The sequence below is a fragment of the Callionymus lyra genome, chromosome 2 (genome assembly GCF_982586985.1).
Source record: "Callionymus lyra chromosome 2, fCalLyr1.hap1.1, whole genome shotgun sequence".
Taxonomy (NCBI): Eukaryota; Metazoa; Chordata; class Actinopteri; order Syngnathiformes; family Callionymidae; genus Callionymus; species Callionymus lyra.
The window spans coordinates 43,558,821-43,578,541 of NC_141819.1; the positions used below are offsets into that span (position 1 = coordinate 43,558,821).

The 19,721-nt window shown below is 40.0% G+C and overlaps 2 protein-coding genes across 2 annotated transcripts in view; both read right to left on the bottom strand.

The window, feature by feature from the left end:
• Positions 1-8,760, bottom strand: part of LOC148087205 (ephrin type-B receptor 1-like) — an 89,907-nt gene extending 81,147 nt beyond the window's left edge. The window contains exon 1 of the mRNA XM_087785388.1: positions 8,635-8,760. Within this exon, the coding sequence (XP_087641514.1) occupies positions 8,635-8,716 (82 nt within the window). The 5' untranslated portion in view covers positions 8,717-8,760. The remainder of the gene's footprint in view (positions 1-8,634) is intronic.
• Positions 8,761-10,385: 1,625 nt separating this feature from the next.
• LOC148087206 (glypican-1-like) overlaps positions 10,386-19,721 on the bottom strand; it is a 30,590-nt gene continuing 21,254 nt past the window's right edge. Inside the window, exons 2-10 of the mRNA XM_087785389.1 lie at positions 17,948-18,106; positions 16,256-16,473; positions 15,958-16,131; positions 15,470-15,635; positions 15,279-15,409; positions 13,471-13,608; positions 13,241-13,371; positions 12,924-13,099; positions 10,386-12,054 (exon numbers count right to left, since the gene is read on the bottom strand). Coding sequence (XP_087641515.1) covers positions 11,873-12,054; positions 12,924-13,099; positions 13,241-13,371; positions 13,471-13,608; positions 15,279-15,409; positions 15,470-15,635; positions 15,958-16,131; positions 16,256-16,473; positions 17,948-18,106 — 1,475 coding nt within the window. The 3' untranslated portion in view covers positions 10,386-11,872. The remainder of the gene's footprint in view (positions 12,055-12,923; positions 13,100-13,240; positions 13,372-13,470; positions 13,609-15,278; positions 15,410-15,469; positions 15,636-15,957; positions 16,132-16,255; positions 16,474-17,947; positions 18,107-19,721) is intronic.

Genomic DNA, 19,721 nt, shown 5'->3' on the forward strand with positions numbered 1-19,721 from the left:
TTCGATCCTGTATGATCCTTTGGTTTTGATCATGAGTAAATAATGGATAGAGTATGAGATGGACAGACATATTTCCATCTTCAATCATGAAAGATTAACTTAAATGTTGTAGCACACATTCAAAGTAGACATCTTGAGACTGCATTGAAATAAGTTAGTAAGTAAGTTATAAAAGTAATAATTTGTATGGTGCTTTTTTTTTTTTTTTTTTTTTTTTTTTTTTTTTTTTAGAATCCCTTATTAGTCCCGCGAGGGGAAATTCAACCATTCACACATATATAGACCAGGGTCACAAAGCACTTAAACAATCAAAACAATATTCAATAAAGTATATATTTTAAAGATCAAGATAAACTGATAACACAACAGGAGTTCCAGAAAATAAAGGAAAAGCCTGAACAAATAGAAACGTCTTAAGATGTTTCTTAAAGGAGTCAGTAGACTCCATCAAGCGCGAAGAGAGAGGAAGATCGTTCCAAAGCTTAGGAGCAACAGCCTGGAAGCATTTCTCTCCTCTGGTCCTGAACCGTGTGCGAGGAACCATAAGTAAATCCACAGACCACAGATCCACAGACCTCAGAGCCCGAGCTGGGGTGTAAGGCTGGATCAGATCAGTGATGTAAGGAGGAGCCTGACCATGAATAGATCTGAAAGTAAGAACCAGAATTTTAAAGTTGATCCTGAAAGAATCTGGAAGCCAGTGAAGAGTTTTAAAGAGTTGTGGCTGTTACAATAGTCCAGACGAGAAGAAACAAACGCATAGATTACAAGCTCCAGATCATGTTGTGACAACATTTTCCTAAGTTTAGGAGATTTTTCTCAGTTGACGGAAACAGTTTCTGGTCAGTTTTCTGCAGTGTTGAACAATAGACATGTCTTTGTCAAATACAACACCCAGGTTTCTCAGGTTTGACAGACTGACCTAAGTCACCCAAGTACTGACTCAACCCTGGAACCTTATCATCAGGAGCAATCACCAGAGTTTCAGTTTTGTCCACATTTAGCTGTAGAGTGTTTTCACTCAGCAATTGTTTGATTTCTAGCAAACAATTGACTAAGCTCTTCAGCCTCTGGGGCTCAGTTGGATCAAAAGAGCAGTAGATGTCATCAGCAAAAATGTGATAAGAAACATCAGGAAATCTCTGAATGATTTTACCCAGGGGAATCAAGTACAGCAAAAACAATAAAGGACCCAGAACAGAACCTTGAGGGACTCCACACAACAGATCTGCCGATTCGGACCTCATTTGATTGACACTAAAACTGCGCCCAGAAAGGTAAGATGAGAACCATTCTAACACAGACCCAGACAGTCCCACTTCATCCCTCAGTCTTCTCAGCAGGATCTGGTGATCATCTGTGTCAAAGGCTGAGGACAGATCCAAAAGAACCAGAACAGGGTATTTACCCGAGTCAGCCGACATCATGATGTCACTGGACACTTTCAATAAAGCTGTCTCCGTAGAGTGATGTTTACGGAAGCCAGACTGAAACTTCTCATGGATGTCGCTCTGATCCAGGAACAAAGACAGGTGCTCAGACACCACCTTCTCTAAGATCTTGGACAAGAAAGGGAGCTGAGAAATAGGCCTGAAATTACTGAGAACATTAATATCTATAAATATCTATAATTAATAATTAATTAATAAGAGAGAGGAAGTTCTTTTTTGATAGGCTTTTTGAAGTTATCCTTCTGGGAGAATGACCCCGAGAGTGAGATCAGAACTCTGTGGACCTGGGGATAAGAACCTATTATGTAGGTAAAGTTATCAGTACAGTATCCAGCCCTACCTGAAAACATGTGGTTTACTTCTGTTAACTTGGCTTCCATAGTAAAGTTTCACAGTATCATAATTTCTCCATTTATGATTTAGTGAGCAGCGATAGCCTAATCGCACTCTTCAACTTCTACTTGACTTAGTAAAAAAAACATGACAAAGAAAGCAGAAGGTCAAGAGAAATTATGGGGTGTTAATTGATAAAACGTGCTTTCCCTAAAACAAAGGGTAATTGATGCGATTGTTGGCCTTGCATGTTAAAAAAATGAATCAATACAGAACAAAGAGCAACACAGGAGTTTGCAGTGGCCGTCTGTCTGACATTGTGGCGTATTGATGTGACTCTTTGAGCTGCAAATTAGTTGAAGTGACAGAATAATGGACTCTGGCAAAATAAAGGGTTCAACATTTTAGTGGGAAACAAAAGATCCTTTCAGTCCTTTCATACCTCGGGTCTCTCTGTTCTGCTATCAGTTCTATATCAGCGATATGAAATCTATTAAGGCTTGTTTGTTATGCAAATAGCTGGCAACGTTTGGGTGGCTGAGTGTTTAATAATGCCGTCTGTTTCGGTCTTTGGTGCTGAAATCATTTAGAGATTACTTAGCAAAGGCAGCTGTGATTGCAGATTTGTGTAGATGGTTTACAGCCTCAACGTTTCCTCATCATCCACTTTAGGCGTAGATCTGACCCGACACAAGCTTCTCTCTTCTGATAGATACATGACCGTGAACAGTAGGTATGAGAAAAACATATGTAATCTATGGGTTACATACAGTTAAACCAGGGGTTTTGTTCCAACTGATCAAGCATGCACAGCTTAACCAATGAGGTTTCAGCTGGAACAAGCAACACCAGACTGACAATCAGCTGATTACACTCTGAAGACTCCTGATTGGTTAAAGGGGGGGCTCTTGATTGGTTGGAACAAAAACCTGCACCACCCCGACCGTTTGAGGACCGGTTCATAGACCCCTGAGTTGAACCCTTATCAAGGCCTGTTTTGGAAACAATTCACCCGACAAGGCACATAAAAAAAAAAAAAGGTCTTTAAAGTGACTTCATCATTGTGTGATATTTAATCCGCAACGGAGGAATAATTATACGGATCATTTAGTCACACACCAAATGAACAAAAGCAATGTACCCAGAATGAATTATTCAAACTTCAATGTTATTTATATATATGTCCAACTTAAATCATAAAGAAAACTGTGATCAACTTTTGAGAACAATTAAACCCAGCAGAAAAGAATCCCAAAAGAAAGAGATAGAATGAGACGTCCATCCTAACATATGCAATCACAGCATTAAAAGAATAAAAAAGAAGTTCAGTAGTGGTCTGACTTCTCAGTGGTCATTTCATGTACTTAAGGACACTTTATAAATCCACAATTTATGATAACTTGCAGTCTAGTTGTCATTCATTCAAACCTTCAACTGCCATGTGCTTGATGTGAAAATGGGTGATGTAGATGTGGCACTGTTGCCCCCCGTTTTATTTTATTACCCGTTCATATGGTCTTCTAGTTTCACCAGTAGGGGGAGGTCGGTGCGTTACAAATCAGAGGCTGACACTGTTGCCACAGAAAAATTCACGTCAGCTTTACTACATGGTAGTGCACCGAAGCTAAGCAACGATTGACCTGATTTTCTGTTATCTTCACATGCAAGAGTGGTGATTAAAATAAACATAACTAGACGGAAATAATATGATATTAATAATATAATATAAAGATCAAATGGGCCTCAGAATGTAACAACTTTAGTAAATAAGTTGTTTTTGAGTGTTTGACGTGACTGACCATCTTGTGTGTAAGCGAGGGTGGACTCGTGGTTAGGGCTGGTTACAGTGGGGAAATAAAACTGTTTTCTGTTTGTGTGGATCCATGTGGGTGGAGCAGGTGGTCCAAAGAGAATAATATTTTGTTTCGAGTTATTTTGTTAATTTTGTGCAAAGGTGATGCTTGACTATATTAGAATTCATATAAAGTGGTTGATAAAAGGGAAATAGGTGCAATGTACATTATAAATAATCTTTAATCATTAATAATTAAAAATAAATACATTAATATTTAAGAAAGTTGAAGATATGAACTGCTTATTTAGTCTTGAACACTAAAATGCTTGTTTTAGTGTTTTTATGAAAGCGGTCTGATGTTTGGATTTTGATGCTGCGATTCATTGTAGCGCACCGAAGCTAAGCAACGATTGACCTGATTTTCTGTTATCCTTACAGTTTTTTAACAGATAAATATGTCACTTGAAAGTGGACTTCGCTCATCCCTAACATAGGCATTTACCCAAAGCAGTCACTGCAATGTTTTGTTTTTGCCGCCTGAAAATTAGAACTAGTGCAAATCCCTTGATTAGTCACCAAAAAGGAGGGTAGGTAGTAAGATTGATAATATTTTGTCTGCGCCACTTCATGGCAACTATGTTGATCATTCAGGCAGGAAACAAGTTACGAGTAAAGAGAAAGTATTTGCTGAGACGTTATATTGTTTTTCATTCATACAATTACCTCATAACCCTGTAAGGAGGGTCCCACTACACTTTTCACATTTCATTATTTGAATACAGCCATCTTTGAAACCCTACATCAGCTGTTTTGATTGACAGGAGGCAGATCAATGAAATCGTTTAGTGGTCCAACTCCTTATGACAATGAAAAGTTGCCCATTGATTCATTGATCAACTTGTGCCGGGACCGTCGAATCGTCGCCTCTGGTACTGTGTTGTGTCAATAAAGATGGAAATATACAGTACGAACAACATGGTTTATCTCAACCAACAAAACACTTCAACACTGACTGAGTTGTTGAAAAGCCATGAGTTTCATTCTGCCACTCACTATCAGAACAAACTGTATAGTAACTGATTTTTTTTTCTTGATTTTAATCTTGTCTTAGTGTTTCCTTAGTATTTGGTTGTTGATACCAAGTTGTTCATTAGTTCAGCAAATAAGTCATAACAAACACACATTTCTTCAAAGGGCTATAACGGAAATCAAAAAACCTCTAGATTGAACTTGGACAGTGTCGACGTTTACCCTCAACCAGTTGGAAACCTGTCCACAAACAAACAAGAGTGCAGGACCGGTGTGAGGCATCCAGCGAGCTCGTACATTCCCCCGGTTCAACGATCCGTCCGTCACATTGACGACCTGTCGCCGGGGGAATATGGAGGCAGCATCTATAAAACATGAGCTAGCGGAGCGTGGAGCAGGTTGTGTGTCGCATGTATCATCTGCATGTATATCTGCAACAGGCATGTGACAGGTTTCCCCGAGGAGATCATTAACTCATCATTTTCACGTGCACAAACACAACAATAAGAAACAAATGACACCTTCTCATGATAATATCTGAATCTTTGTTATTTAACCTTTAGCGTTCCCAGAAGACACCAGGCGACATTTCCAGTGTCTCCTGAGCACGAGACAGTTTGCGGGGGACCAATCGTGTGCAGTCAAACATGGCAACAGTGAAGGGAGAAAGAAAAATAGATTCTAAATCCGTTCAAACAAGCAGTTCCCAAAGAAGTCGGATTAGCTCCTGGACATTCAATACTGACACACATCAGCTATTTTGGCAACATTGACTGCCGCTGACTCAGCGGTTTACAAAGACACAGATGACTCTGACACCACATCCAGGGATTGTTTGTGGGATGTGCTTCACTTGTACCCAACAACATCCTCTGGCTCTGTGCTACACCACTTGGATGGTCTTCCTGCACATACAATGGGACTAAGGAAGGAGAGGGTCACACTGCAGAAGGCCGTAAATATGGCATTAAAATCTATATATAGTGGCTAAAAGACAAGAGGAAAACATGCTTGTCTGTGTGAAGTTAAGGCTTTTGATGTCCAGGGTTAGATTCTCAGATGATGAAGATGGTGGTGAACTCATGAAATTGTGTCTTTTGAAAAACCAGCTTAAAACATTAACAACAAACAAGTATTGTTTTCGTTTGGTTTCACAATTACAGCTTTTTTTTTTTTTTGAATAACCCATCTGTGAACACCTACTCTGGATGACTGGACCAATTAAAATTAACGAAGCCCCTTAATCACTCGACAAAACGCTGCAAAGATTTCTGCTCCGTGTCGGTTTCACACCTACTAACTCAGCACCTACGAAGACGGAAACTAACCCAACACCCACTGTATATGTCAGTCCTAACCTCTCAGCGGTCTGCTCCAGGCTCCCACGCGAGCCCCGGTTCATATCAAAACAGCCCCTCCACACATCTACATGTCTCAGACTGACTACAGAGTCCGCAATCACACGCTCCATTAAAACACAGCGGTCGACTAATCTCCTGCCTCCGTCAGGGAAACGGCAGAGGAGAATACTTTGGAGGAAACCCAAAAGAGGAAGTGTAAGAACAGGACTTGGCTGAGGGGGAGCCCAGAAGGTGTCAGTCTTGAAAGCAGAGGAGGAGTGGGTGATAATTATTGTGTAAGGGGGACATCACAGGATTTGGCGGGAGTGAGCGACAGAAATAGATTCTATCAACTGAGGCGATAACGAACCTCTGAACAGTTTCAAGTCAGGCTTTAGTAGTTCGCACCTTTCTTGGTCAGGTGATGCATCAGCAGCCGGTGCTTCAGTTTGAGATGTTTGACCAGTCGCTGGCTTGCTAATAGGCCACGTGGCAACCTAAGATTACTGTCAAACTATTGAACTGTTCACTAAGACTGACATGGAGGGGAGAGAGTGAACTGACATCAATTACTTTCACATTTCATCCATGTATTCCAAAACTAAACTGTACGTCTTGTCAAATATTTATTGCGGAATTTATTATTTTTATAATCGCGCGATTATTGAAATGCTGTCAAAACGGTGCCTAAGAAGGGAAAATAAAAACCTTAAACTGTTGAAAAACATTTTCATTTAGCATTAGAAATGTTTTTTTTTTACTTTAAACTTGTTTCCCCTGTGATAGACTTGGTTTTTATTTCTCCAAATTTTAGTTAAGATTTAAATTTGAGTACGAAAACTGAAATAAAGCACTGACGTTTCAGTCTGCTGATTACCGTTTACTTCAGAACCAGTACAGTAAAGGAGTGTTGGTACCCGTCCTAAGTGACTGGGAGGCGATCAAGGGACCCCAGGAGATCAAGACTCTTGGTTGTCCCTCAGAATAGCCGGAGGAATTTTTTGAGAGCGAAAACCTTCTTCCTTTTTGATGACACCTTACCATGACATGCTGGGTAAGTGTACCTACTCTCATAGGGTCATATCTGCTGTGTCTAGCTCTGAGATGAGTCATGTGTAAAAGTAAGAATGGACTAATTCAATTGTGATGTTTTTTATCAACTGTCTTCCTGCCTGAACGACTTTACTTTGGTCAAGGAATCTAAAAGCACAAAACAGAAAGCGCTGAGCGGCTGAACCAGAGAACAGTACAGACACTTTTGTAATGTGGATGCTTTTCATGGATCAACAGGGTTTGAGAGAGGATGAGAAGTAAGATCATCCAGGAGAGACTCAACTTAGAGCCACACAGAGAGACCACAATTGTAAAAAGTTAGTTAGGAGTCACTTGAGCAGGGGGTCCTGGAGGAGGACCCAGAGTGGAGCACCACACATGGAACTGCATTGATGTGTTGAGAGAACACCAGCACATCTGTGTGGAGTCACCTGAGACGTGGAGGTGCTGCAGGCTTCGGGGAAGAGTTGCACGAGCTATTTGAGGGAGCGAGAAGCGCTCTTAGGTGCAGCGTCAGATATTTGGAAATAAACAGCAGGAGAGAACAGCCAGAGCAGGAGGCTGCTACACGGTGCACCTGTGAGCTATAATTACAATTCAGTTTGTAGCGCACAGCGAGAGCCAGTGTCAGGCAGGAGGGAGGGCCACTCAGGAGACACAGAGTCACAATAAACACACAAAACACACCTTTTGTTCTTCATACACTGTCCTTCAGTGAAAGGCTGTCGGCTTTTAAAATCAAACACGTGTTTCAACAAAGTTCAGTGAAATGCTTTCTTTCAGCCACTAGTGTTTCCTAAGACCTATAGTTGAACTAAATAAAATAATATTAATATTAGTTTTAATTAAACGGGTTGTTTTGAGCGTTTTATGTTTGTTGAATTGCTGCTAAAGTAAGTAAGTAATTTTATTTATATAGCACTTTTCCAGACCAGGGTCACAAAGCGCTTAAACAATCAAAACAATATTCAATAAAGTATATACTTTAAAGATCAAGAGGAAACTGATAACACAACAGGAGTTCCAGAAAATCAAGGAAAAAACCTGAACAAATAGAAACGTCTTAAGCTATTTCTTAAAGGAGTCAGTAGACTCCATCAAGCGCATAGCTTTTAGACTTTAATTTACGTTTCACACACACCTCCTTAAATAGAAACTATATTGTGATTTTTCTTGTTAGTATTATTACCCAGAACTGTGTGGCGTTATTTTGTTGACATATAAATAAAGTGTTATTAGTTCCTTTACAGTATTTTAATTTCTGCTAGTATAGACATTTCAAGCTATTTTTTTTAAATATAATTTAATAACATTTTGTTTAATAATTTGTTTTTGTTTTAGAAACATTTCTTTTTTTTGTAACCGCTTATCAACTTTTCAACAGAAATAATCTTTCAAATCTATATGCAAGAGACGCGCAATTGCACAGATATATTTTTGAATTATTTGTGGACTACTGGTGTTTTTTCTTTCTAATAAAAAATGACTACTTTTCCTCTTTTTGAATGCTTTTCAAAACATCCCGCATGTACGGTATCACAATAAAGTCCACTAGTATAGCGTTTGAATTAAAGTCCAACCTAAAGTTCATTCAAGGAGGTGTGAAGTGTGCAGGTGTGCAGAGAGTCGTTACCTTCCACCGCGCAGACCCAGCTGATGAACCCCAGCAGCACCGCAGCGGCGGCGGTCACTCCCCGCCTGTCCACTCCCATCATCCGCCTGGGGGAACGCGCGCAAATCCCAGAGAAACAGATGCGAGAGTCCCGAGCCAGTCTCACATCCCCGTCCTCAGAGAGCACCGGCGCACTGACAAGGACCCCCGGCCACTGATGCCTGGCTCCCGCCCACTCCACAGCGCCGATGATGATTGCTCCCCTCGTCCAATCAGGAGGCAGGATGGCGCTCATCAACCAACCACAAGCCTGACCCTTGATGATGGACAGGTCCTTCCTAACGGCTGGCAGAGAAACGCGGCGAAAGAGCGACACTTAGTGGTCAGATATTGTAACTTCAACTGTTTTATACACATATCAGTTTGAGCCATTAAGGTGACTGAATAAAAAATATATAGATATAAATACTTACGTTTATTGCTTTATTGCTTTACAATGCATGCACGAGTGGCTTTACACTGCATACTTGAAATTAAATGTATAGATATTGAACAGTATCAAAAGCAACAATACTTCTATAGTATGTGGACCCAACAGCGTCCCTGATGGACAAACTGCACACCTTAGCAGCTTCTCTCAGTCCCTAAAAAAAGGTTGTCAAATATTTCTATATTATATATACAGGTAACTGACACGACTTCTTGTTCATCCTCTCAGTGTTAGACAGTGCAGAAGCCCAGCGCCAATTGACTTCAATGGCGAAGCAGTGCCAGTTTAAATTATATTTAAATAAATACATTCTGATTTAATAACAACATTAATTGCTAAATTAGATATATTTATTTAACCCCTTTTTTGGCTGCTCATTTTATTATTCTTGTTATTTTATTAAATGTAATTTTCGACTCCGCTATTGTTTCTTTTAAAACAATATACTTATTTGTATCTCTAAAAAAAAAAGTGACAAACAAACTCTTTAGTGAAGAAGTCTGAGGAGGATGTGGTCAATATATAAGATATACTAGAGGGAAGTGACAGAACAGGAACATGTATCAGTGCAAGTTAACAACCCTTAAGAAACTTTTATAAAGCAGTTCAGTATTTGATGCTCCTACTGCACATGCCGGAGACAATAACTGAAACAGCACAACGCATATATCTATAGAAAATAATCTGAACCTTGTTGTTGCCATGATGCAACTAATCTAAGTATGACCCTCCTTACCCTCCTTAACTTTACCAAAGCCTCCAAAACACTGCAGCTCCCCCTTGATGTCTCTAAATCGGTTGTTGTGTTTTTAACCACCAGCAATTTACTGGCTATGAGTCCTGAGTTCTGTCCTCCCTGGTATAATGAACTGGAGCAGAACCACCCATGTCTTTGCTGGGAAATTAATATGTTTCCAGCAGGTTTTCAAAACTTTGTATTTAATACTAATTCAGGCATATTTAACTCAAAGGCTAGGTTCTGGCAGTACAACCTCATGTTAGCACATCAGAGTTGCTATACTACTATACTATATTTATATATTTATATTTTATATATATATTTTGAAGTGTCTTTCAAAAGATTGATCTCAGGTTTTTCTTTTTTGGGACTGTACAAGGGTGCTAGCTTTCTAACTTCTGTGCAATATACAACAAGTTTTGTCTTGTTTGATTGTCTACACAGTAACACACCAGATCCTTCAATAGCAGAAGTGCTTCACAGTCAATAATCAAGTAACAAGGATTGCACTACGTACTCAATTGCAACAATCAAACTGTTTAATGATGCACGTGTGATTAAATACACAGATCAATACAAATGCTGCTTCAGTGTTCAGAAGCCCCTCTTGTTTGTCATGTTGGCTGTGCTGCAGCAGGAGAGCAGAGATGGATGAAGAACACGATCCATGATAAAGATAATAATTACAGACTGAAATGTCAGAGATTCAATCCAACGTAACTGGTGAAATTAACAAGGAGTGAAGACAAAGTCTTCTATGATTGGAAAGTAAGAAATTGGTCCCGATGGGGTTTCTTCTACACTCTGAGTCGTCCTCTTCATCAACCATAGAGTGTTATAGAGTCAAGTCATAATGTGCAGTCAACATGAATTCATGGTTTTTCATTCATGCCTCTTAACAGACTTCAACTACTTCATTGTCATCCTCAAATACATTTGCTTAATCACAGGTTCAACGCCTCACCTCACTTTGTTTGTTGAACAAGTGACTCCCCTTTTCTTGGACAAGTGCAAGCACTGCTCTGAGTCTCTGAAAGATGTCTGAGCTTGGAGTTGTTTAAAGGAAGAACATGTTAGATCTAGAATGTCTGAGCGTCAGAGGTTTTTTCACAACACAGTTGGATGCTTTTCTCTTTCCTCATAATATCATCTTTCAAGAAACATGTGCCTGTACCGCATACGATACAAGCGACAAAGGTCTTAAACCACAGCATCAGGTTGGTAGAAGGAGCTGTAGAGCCAGGCTAGATCTTCTGCCTGAACTTAAACTATAGATCACTCTATTTCCAGTTTGGAGAGAGAAAAAAAGGTTGATAACGTTGACCAATCCTGGATCCAACCCAGGATCCCTCACCTTCAAGCCTCTCCCATCAAAACCTTCTCTTACATCCCCATCTCCTTCAATCTACAACTCATCTCCTCAAAATGCGGTAATCAACATGAGCAAATGAAACTGGAGTGAAACAGGATCTCTGTAAACAAATGCATCTAGAACGACTGGATTCTTCTGTGCTTGTTTGTATGTGCATTGATGCGTCTCCTCTCAACATGTTTTTTTTAAAAGTGCTCATTTTTGTTTTTTTTCTATTAAATGCTGGGATATTGTTGGAGCGCTGTCATCACATGGAAGTTTCCAACACATAGCACGACATCTGGACGACAACATCACAGGTTTTTTGGCTCAATACGAGGCCAGTTTGGAAAGCTAATGACATTTACAGTTCACATAATGATTTTAAGACAACTCGGACGTAGAAAAAATAAGGTTAAATTAAAGCAAATGCACCACGACTGAGGCGCGTTCAGTCACAGTCCGGATTATTGACATTCGACATCCCCTCGGACAGTTCTGTCTCATCTCTCCAGATTTTTTATTGGGAACAAACTAAACATCCTTCGTCCATTTCTCCTCGGCTCTTTATCCTCAATTTGTTGCTTTTTTGGCAAGGTTGCAGTCCAGACTGGACACCGTTGATAGTTCGTCCCATTGTTTGTTCAGAGCCCCAAGAGTCATGAGCAGGCGGGATCCATCATCGCAGCAGCAGCAACAGGACCATGGCGGGCAGAAGGACCAGGAGGCTGCACAAGCTAGACTGAGATGAAGCTGCGCCCTCGGGGCCCTTATCCAGAGGGAATGCGTACAATCCAGGCCGGCTCCGTGGACAGCTGCCGCTGGCACACATTCCACTGCCTGAGCCGCTTATGTCGTCACCTGAGGGAAGGATACTCATCTTAAAACCTGACGTTGATTGACTTTATGCTTCTGTTGTCTGTCAAATGTGTAAATAAAAAAATATTGATCTACCTTTGGTGGCTAAATCTGGCCCAACATGAAATAATCTCAAATGCATGTGGTGACCCATGAGCCATTGAGTTATAGTCAACTTTAAAAAGAAAAGATGCTCTTATATATATTATGGTACAAATAAATATTTCTGACATTGGCCTTTTAAAATAAACTGAACTAAACTGAACTGATTTTGATTCTGATATAAAGTGCTCTGCAAATCAACCAGTAGATGACGCCAAATACCTAATATGCGCTTCAAACATCTTAGCAGTCAATGTAGTTTTTAGTTTCTCTCACAAACGTCACCCCAGTGCTCAGATGACGATTCAAAATCTTTTAAACATAACTCTATGCCAGACCTGTCAAAAGTGCTGACATGGCCATTTGCACTGATATTTATGAGGTCAGAATAAAAGAACAAAACTAACAACGGAAAAATGCTGCTAATGCAACTAACTCCATACCGTTTCCATTTTTTTTAAAATTTATATTCAAATTCAAAAGTATCTAATGGAATATTTATGACATATTAAATGTGACTTTTTCCCTTTGTTATTCCTTTTATGACTACTGAGACTATTTATAGTCATATTATTGTTTAGCTGAATTATATTAATATGCTACAGAATAATTGAAATTATATATTTTTTTATCCTGAGAATGCTAAATTAAAATGTAAATAAATATAATAATTAAATAAAAATGTTGCTTTTATTCATAATGACTTGTTAATAAAACTGACTTCAACAGAGAGAGATAGTGGAGATACGTAGTGCACGTCATGAACTCACTTGCATCCTGGAAGTCCACGTCATTGCCTTCCAGTGCATTTTTCAGTCTGTTGCTCATGATCTTCAACTGCATGATCTGCTGACGGATCATCATATCGGGTTTGGTTATGTCCAGCTCTACCTCTGGGTTGTTGATCTGATTGGCCAAACCATCTCCCATCACCTCTGGGAGGTACCTGAGTACATAGAGAGACATGGAAACATACTCAAATTTACTTTTTTTTACATTTCAGGCACCTCGTGTAGTCTGCCTTAAAAACTGCTGTTCCTAAGCCTGACAATATTTTTTGTTTTAGGAGTTCAAACATCTTCCTCACCTTCCTTTTGAGATTCCATTCCAGCACTTGTCCTGGTTTGCACCACCAGGTGCTAGTTTAGTGCACAGAGCGAGAGGAAGCTGGAGCCAGTACTGGCGCATCTCCCTCAATTTACCAGTCAGATCTGACACCTGTTAAGATAAAACAACTGTTGGTGTCTTTGGATTTACAAACCCTCACCACCCTGACAAGATACCTCACCGATCTGGCTTTATTCTGAAGTCACTCACCTGCATCTCCAGCCTGAGTCCAGCGGTGGGGGAGGGTTTATATTCCAACGCAGTCAAGGAGCCACTTTTTTTCTTCGATTCTTGGGGTGTCGGACTTCGAGTTCCTGCCTGACCTGGAATCCCACACTTCTGATATACCTGCACAGACAGATTCAAAGTCACAACTTGTTTTAAGGCATTAGTAAGTAAATAAGTAAGTAAGTAATTTGTTTTTATATAGCGCTTTTCCAGGTTTGATGATCTATGGTCCAGAAATGGTTTTAAGCATCACTACATTTCATTTCTATGAAAAGGAATGCGATGGAAGGGGAAAAAGACAAAAGCAATAGCCGCTAGACGGCGCCAAATATTATTCTTTCACGGTATCAACTTTAGCGTCGGGGGGAAAATAAATAAATAAATGAAATGAATAATAAATAAATTAAATGTATTTATTTTTATATAAACCTTATCAAAGTTTTCTAATTAAATCATGTGTTTTTTTATATTTTGATTGATATAATAAGTTAAACAAATATGAAATATTTTCTTTGTTTGTTTTTTAAAGCTAGTCAGATTTTAATCTTGAATTTTCCAAAGGTAAGGAAAAACGGACAAAAGGGTTGGTATCTTGCATAGTCGACAATGATTACTATAAGGGGGTTTGAGCTTAACATCCTTTAAAAAAAAATTGGACCAGTAAAATAAATCAATTCAAAGTGGCATGTGCCTCAATAAACCTCATAAATACACACACAATCACACACACACACAATTATATCAGTGAATACAAGCATACACCTGTTTCGTGTCAAGTGGAACCTAAAATACACGAAAATAAATGTTTTTACAGCTTTTGCTGACATGACAAGAACTGCCTGAACGGTTCGGGACTGATATTGAGGAGGTAGATCATAATTTCATAATTTTCAGGACAAAGTGTTGTTACAAAAATAAATCACACGTTGGCACCATAAGCAAATCTTCATCATCCCAATGGCAGTCAAAAAGCATTGTAAAATGAATTAGAGATTGGCATAATGAGGTGGTTGTTGGGAGCGACATGATCAGTAATAAGTATATACTGTATAGGTTTATGTACATTAATAAATGTCTTGTCTCACAGGGACCGCCATCAAGAAGATGTGTTGGACAGATTTGGAGGACGAATGTTGGAGACTTAGGAGGAAGACGACAAAAATGAGGTTCATTGATGAATAAGGACAGGAAGAGGAAAGGTGAGATGAAGGGTGGGGGTCAAGACAAGTTAAGATGGAGGTGAACAAGAGAAAAAATATTGAATAGGATGAAGGGTAAAAAGCAGCAAAGGGCGGTAATCAGGAAATAAAACATAGTAAATAATAAACCTGCCTATCAGTCAAACACCTGTTTATTTAAGTCTAAAACTATTCTCAGGGGCGTCTCTTATCTGTAGGAAGCAACATCAGTCTTACATGGTACTGGCCACTGCAGACATTGAGCAGCCTGAGTGACAACAAGTGATACACCTTCCAGGCAGGTGTTGATGATTTCATAGCTGATCAGTCAGAGAAACACTAGTGGAGTCTGACAGGTTGATTCAATCTTTTATACGATTGTTCCCGCAGAGTTGTGCAGATTTGTTATGAACCGCCTTCGTCTTCTCACACACACTTGAGCGGGCGCTGCTCGAGATCTGAGAAGTGGCGTTTTAAGAATCGTCAGGAGACTTGCTTGGAACTGGAGCGTGAAGCTGTCGTTCCTGCTGGACCGACAAAGATTTCCGCGAGAGAGCGAGAGAGAGATGGTGTCGGCGTGTCGAGGATGAATCGGAGTGTTATGCTCCTTACTTTTGCAGTGAATGTTTCCATGTTCTCCAGCAAGAACCGAACTGCCTCGTAGATTCTGGACGGGATGGAGGACAAGACCACGTCCAGACTGGGATCCGTGCTGAAGCTGGACACCACCTGGATCATCAAGTCTGCAGAAGGACACGTGTGAATTCCAGTGTTCACTCCACCGTGATGGTCTCGCTCCTCACCGATCAGGTTCTGCCACTCCGGGTCCAGGTCGGCCTGGTTGGCCAGGCATCCCTTCATGACGTTGGAGCAGTAGCTGGAGCAGGGTTTGGTTGAGGCCAGACCTCGACAGTGAGGGCAGTAAACCAGCTTCATGAGGGCCTTCACACACTCAGGACTTAGAGACACCTAATGATACACAACAGATGTAATTGTATTTAAGCTATTCATAGTATCGTGGACATCACAATCTCTGAGTCACTTTCTTCATTTAAATGTTTTCTGAACAATACAATACAACATTTCCCATAGTTTTTTTCCATGCAGTTGTTTAGTATAAGCTCCACTTTTCATCTTCTTAGATTTTTCTAGTTGACTCGTTGTAGTGATACAAATCATACTTTCTGTTTCACTGTCCAGAAATTCTGCTTTATGGTTCATTAAAGAAAGAATTCCATAAAATACATCACTGCTTCATCTAGTATATTCACCTGCCACTGCCCACACTGACCTGTGAGACCTTCCGGACCACCTCTCCACTGATCTCCAGTCCCTGAATAAACGACCTGGCTGTGACTAAAGCCCGAATTGTCTTGCTCTTCATGTCACGCGGGATCTCCCCAAAAGGCCGTAGAGTCTCCTGTTGCTTAGCGACACACTCCAGGTAGTCTTCGGACAGGATGACCTGTGGAACCAACACACCAAGGAGCAGTTTACAATCAGAAAAAAAAAATGAGATCCAAAAGTATTTTATAGTGAAGGTTCAAATCCCATTTGAGCTGAACTTAAAACTGAAGGTCAAAACTCACATCTTTGGGTGTGGAGACTTTGAAGGTCCTCTCCAGCAGGAGGGACCAGAACTCGGTCAGTGTCTCGTCCAGGTTGAGAGCCGAGCCGCGGAAGTAGAGTCTCAGGTCGGCGTAGAGGTTGGCGTAGATACGAGTGTTCTGGGAGTAGAGCGGGCCGAGCGGAGACAGAACCTCCTTCATGTTGCGCTCTGAGCGCACGTGAAGGTCATTGAAGTACACTGGAGAAGACGACAAAAGATCTCAGATATTCAAAGAGTTGCGATGGACCTGTCCAGGGTGCCCCCCAAGATAGCTGGGGTAACTCCAGCTTGCTAGGATCTAATGCTTGATTTGAAGGAGAACTTTCTTCATAAGCCACATGGAGTCCACCTCTGCTTCTCCAGTGATGGATTATAACATCTACAAGTGTTGATTAACCTATTAAAAGAGCCTTTGAAAGTTCTCCAGATTGCTCGTTTGATGGCGACATCTGGCACCTCTACTTGAAACAGGAGAAAGTGGATATAAAGTGATAGCCGGGTCAACCAGAGGGAGGCGCCGTGCAGTGGCACAGGGCTCTTCAAAGGAATAGAGCTATAACCACCAACAGATGGACAGAGTGCAGCAACAGAGGTGGGCTGGAGATTAATAACAGTGTTCTCAGAACTAGCAGCTTTTACATGTACTTCGTTGTAATACAGTCACATAATAACATTTATTCTGGCCAAAGAAACTATAGTTATTAGATCTACACCAATTATTATATTTTATATATACAGTATATATTTACAGTATATATACAGTATATATATATATATATATACAGTATATATACAGTATATAAACAGTATATATACAGTATATATACCGTATATATATATACGGTATATATATATATATATATATATATATATATATATATATATATATATATATATATATATATATATATACTGTATATATATGATTTCTAATTATGATTTCCCTCTGTTTCTAAATGACAATACATGAGAAAAGGACACAAAAAATAAATTCTATGTATAGCTTATTTAAAAAAGGAAATTTGAAAGAAGAATGTGTTTCTTATCATGACTTTTATGGGGCAAATATATTTTAATATCAAATAATCATTGCATTCAATAGTTTTAGCCGGACATGTCGTATATATTGTTGATAATATTCTATCCTTTTTTTTCATATTGACTACTGATAAAAAAAAGTTATATTCTTTCCTTCTATTTTCTTCAGAGTCTCTTAATTTTTCTGGTATTACCGGCATCTGTCCTGCCCTTTTCTCTAGTGATGTGCAGAGATCTGCAGCGTCAGCTCCTTGCTGGGTCAACTGCTCATTAGCAGAGCACTCCTCTGGCCCCGGGGGGACACCCCTCTGTTCATGTGCCACCCCAGATCAGGGGATCGGCTTATCACATTTCATTGTGTCTGCCCGACACTACTCTTCTTAGAACACACACACACACACACACACACACACCTTCAACCTGGCAGTAGACATGGTGCTCCTGGACACAGCAGGAGATTGCGAACTTAAAAAATAGACAACAAACACAGGTCTCGCTGGTCTGGACTTGTGTTAAAGCTCAGACAGTAATGAGCATTCCCACTGGACTCCGCTAACACCCCCCCTCACACACACACACACACACACACACACACACACACACACACACACACACACACACACACTGGACTCACTGTCAAAGCTTCTGAACAGCGTGCTGATAGCTAACTGCAGCGAGCGACCGGCCTCTCTGATCAGACCCTCTGTCTCTCTGGAGCTCAGGTTGGTCAGGTTCTCCTCCATAGGGCTGGTGCAGCAGGTCAGACCCTGGGGACACGTCCTCAGATGTTCACCTAGAGTAGACACAGTCATGCATTAGTGAAACCTTCTAAAAAGCACCTTATAAGTCATATATCACATTTTGTTAATACACATTAAAACATAGTTGCTTATATCTGCTTTTATATCTGCTGCTTTTGAAGCCATTATCCATTTAAAAATAACACAAATGTCTTATATTATCTATAGAGATATTTTCACACAACTGCTTGTGTACCGGGAGATCCCGTGTGAGTATAAATAAGGAGATTGGTAAGACTGTTTAAATTGAGTTTAGAAAATAATGTAAATATACATACATGGTAGTGCATGTTAAATCTCTAAATTAAACATATAAACAAAAAATAAAAAGTACTAAATATTCTCTCTAGCATATAAAAGCATTTGTCAGGCACTATTTCTTTGCTACAACCACTGTGCACAGACCAGTTAAAGCATGTATAGAAGCTACTGTAGCTTCTATATATTGTCTATAGTTTATTGATACATAAACTATATATACAGTATATTTAATAGCATGTGTGTTGGTCCACATTAGTCACAATTTGCTCGACCACAACACACCCCTGCAGCCACAAAGTTTGCACAAATGCTGCATAACTAACTAGACCTCAGAAATCAACTTGGCCTTGACTTAAACATACACAGGGAACATTTCTCATATTCCATTTTCTAGTCCTGAGGAGCTTACTTATCTCGCCAGAGAGATTCAAATAAAGATTTAGCCAGACAGCCGAGAAAGAGGTCTGCAGCATCAGTCCCCCGACAAAGCTGACGCCTTAGGATTGGTGTGTGTGTGCGTGCATGTGTGTGTGTGTGGCTGCCAAGGTTAAGGGTGAGTAAGTACCCTGCAGCTCTGTGCATCACTGCTCTCATCCTTCCTAACAGGTCTTGGGTCAGTATGTATGCCAGTCTTTTCATTTGTGAATGTGTGTCTGTGTGTGCGTGTGTGCGTGGGTGGATGGGTTGTGGGTTAGCGTGGGGAAGTCCACCAGGGTAAGTGGAGCAGACGAGAAAACGCCTTTATCTGCGACGATGGATACATCTTTCATTTGTCTTGGACCATTTTGATGTCTAGAGTATAATCAATGATGGGACATAACTGATGATGGGAAATTCATTGTTAAATATAATCTAGCTCATACTATAATGAAATATATATCACTTGATTTGATTTTGACTGCTGTCATACTATGTAAAAATAATCTTAATATTTATAATATTAATACATACAATATGATCCAGTACTCTAGCTCACAACGACACAACGGTAGTGTTGCTAAATAATAACTGCAAACATAATCCTGAACTTAATCCCTCACTCCCATGTTATCACATGAACCCATTTTTCTCCAATGGCCCATAAATCATTTTGTCACATCCTGTCTACAGACTCTCCCACCCATGGGTTCATATGATTGGTCAGTTGGTCTCAACGCCTGTCTAATCACTAGTCACTCGTACCCTAGTTTATGTACAGTTCAGTTCAGTTGCATTTATTTTAGTTGTCGTACACACATGAAAGCAACTATCATGCCGTTAATACACCTACTTTGATCTATTGGCTCAATGGACCCTCACAACTGTCTTTTTATATGATATGACACATTAAAAATAGTACTGGATTTG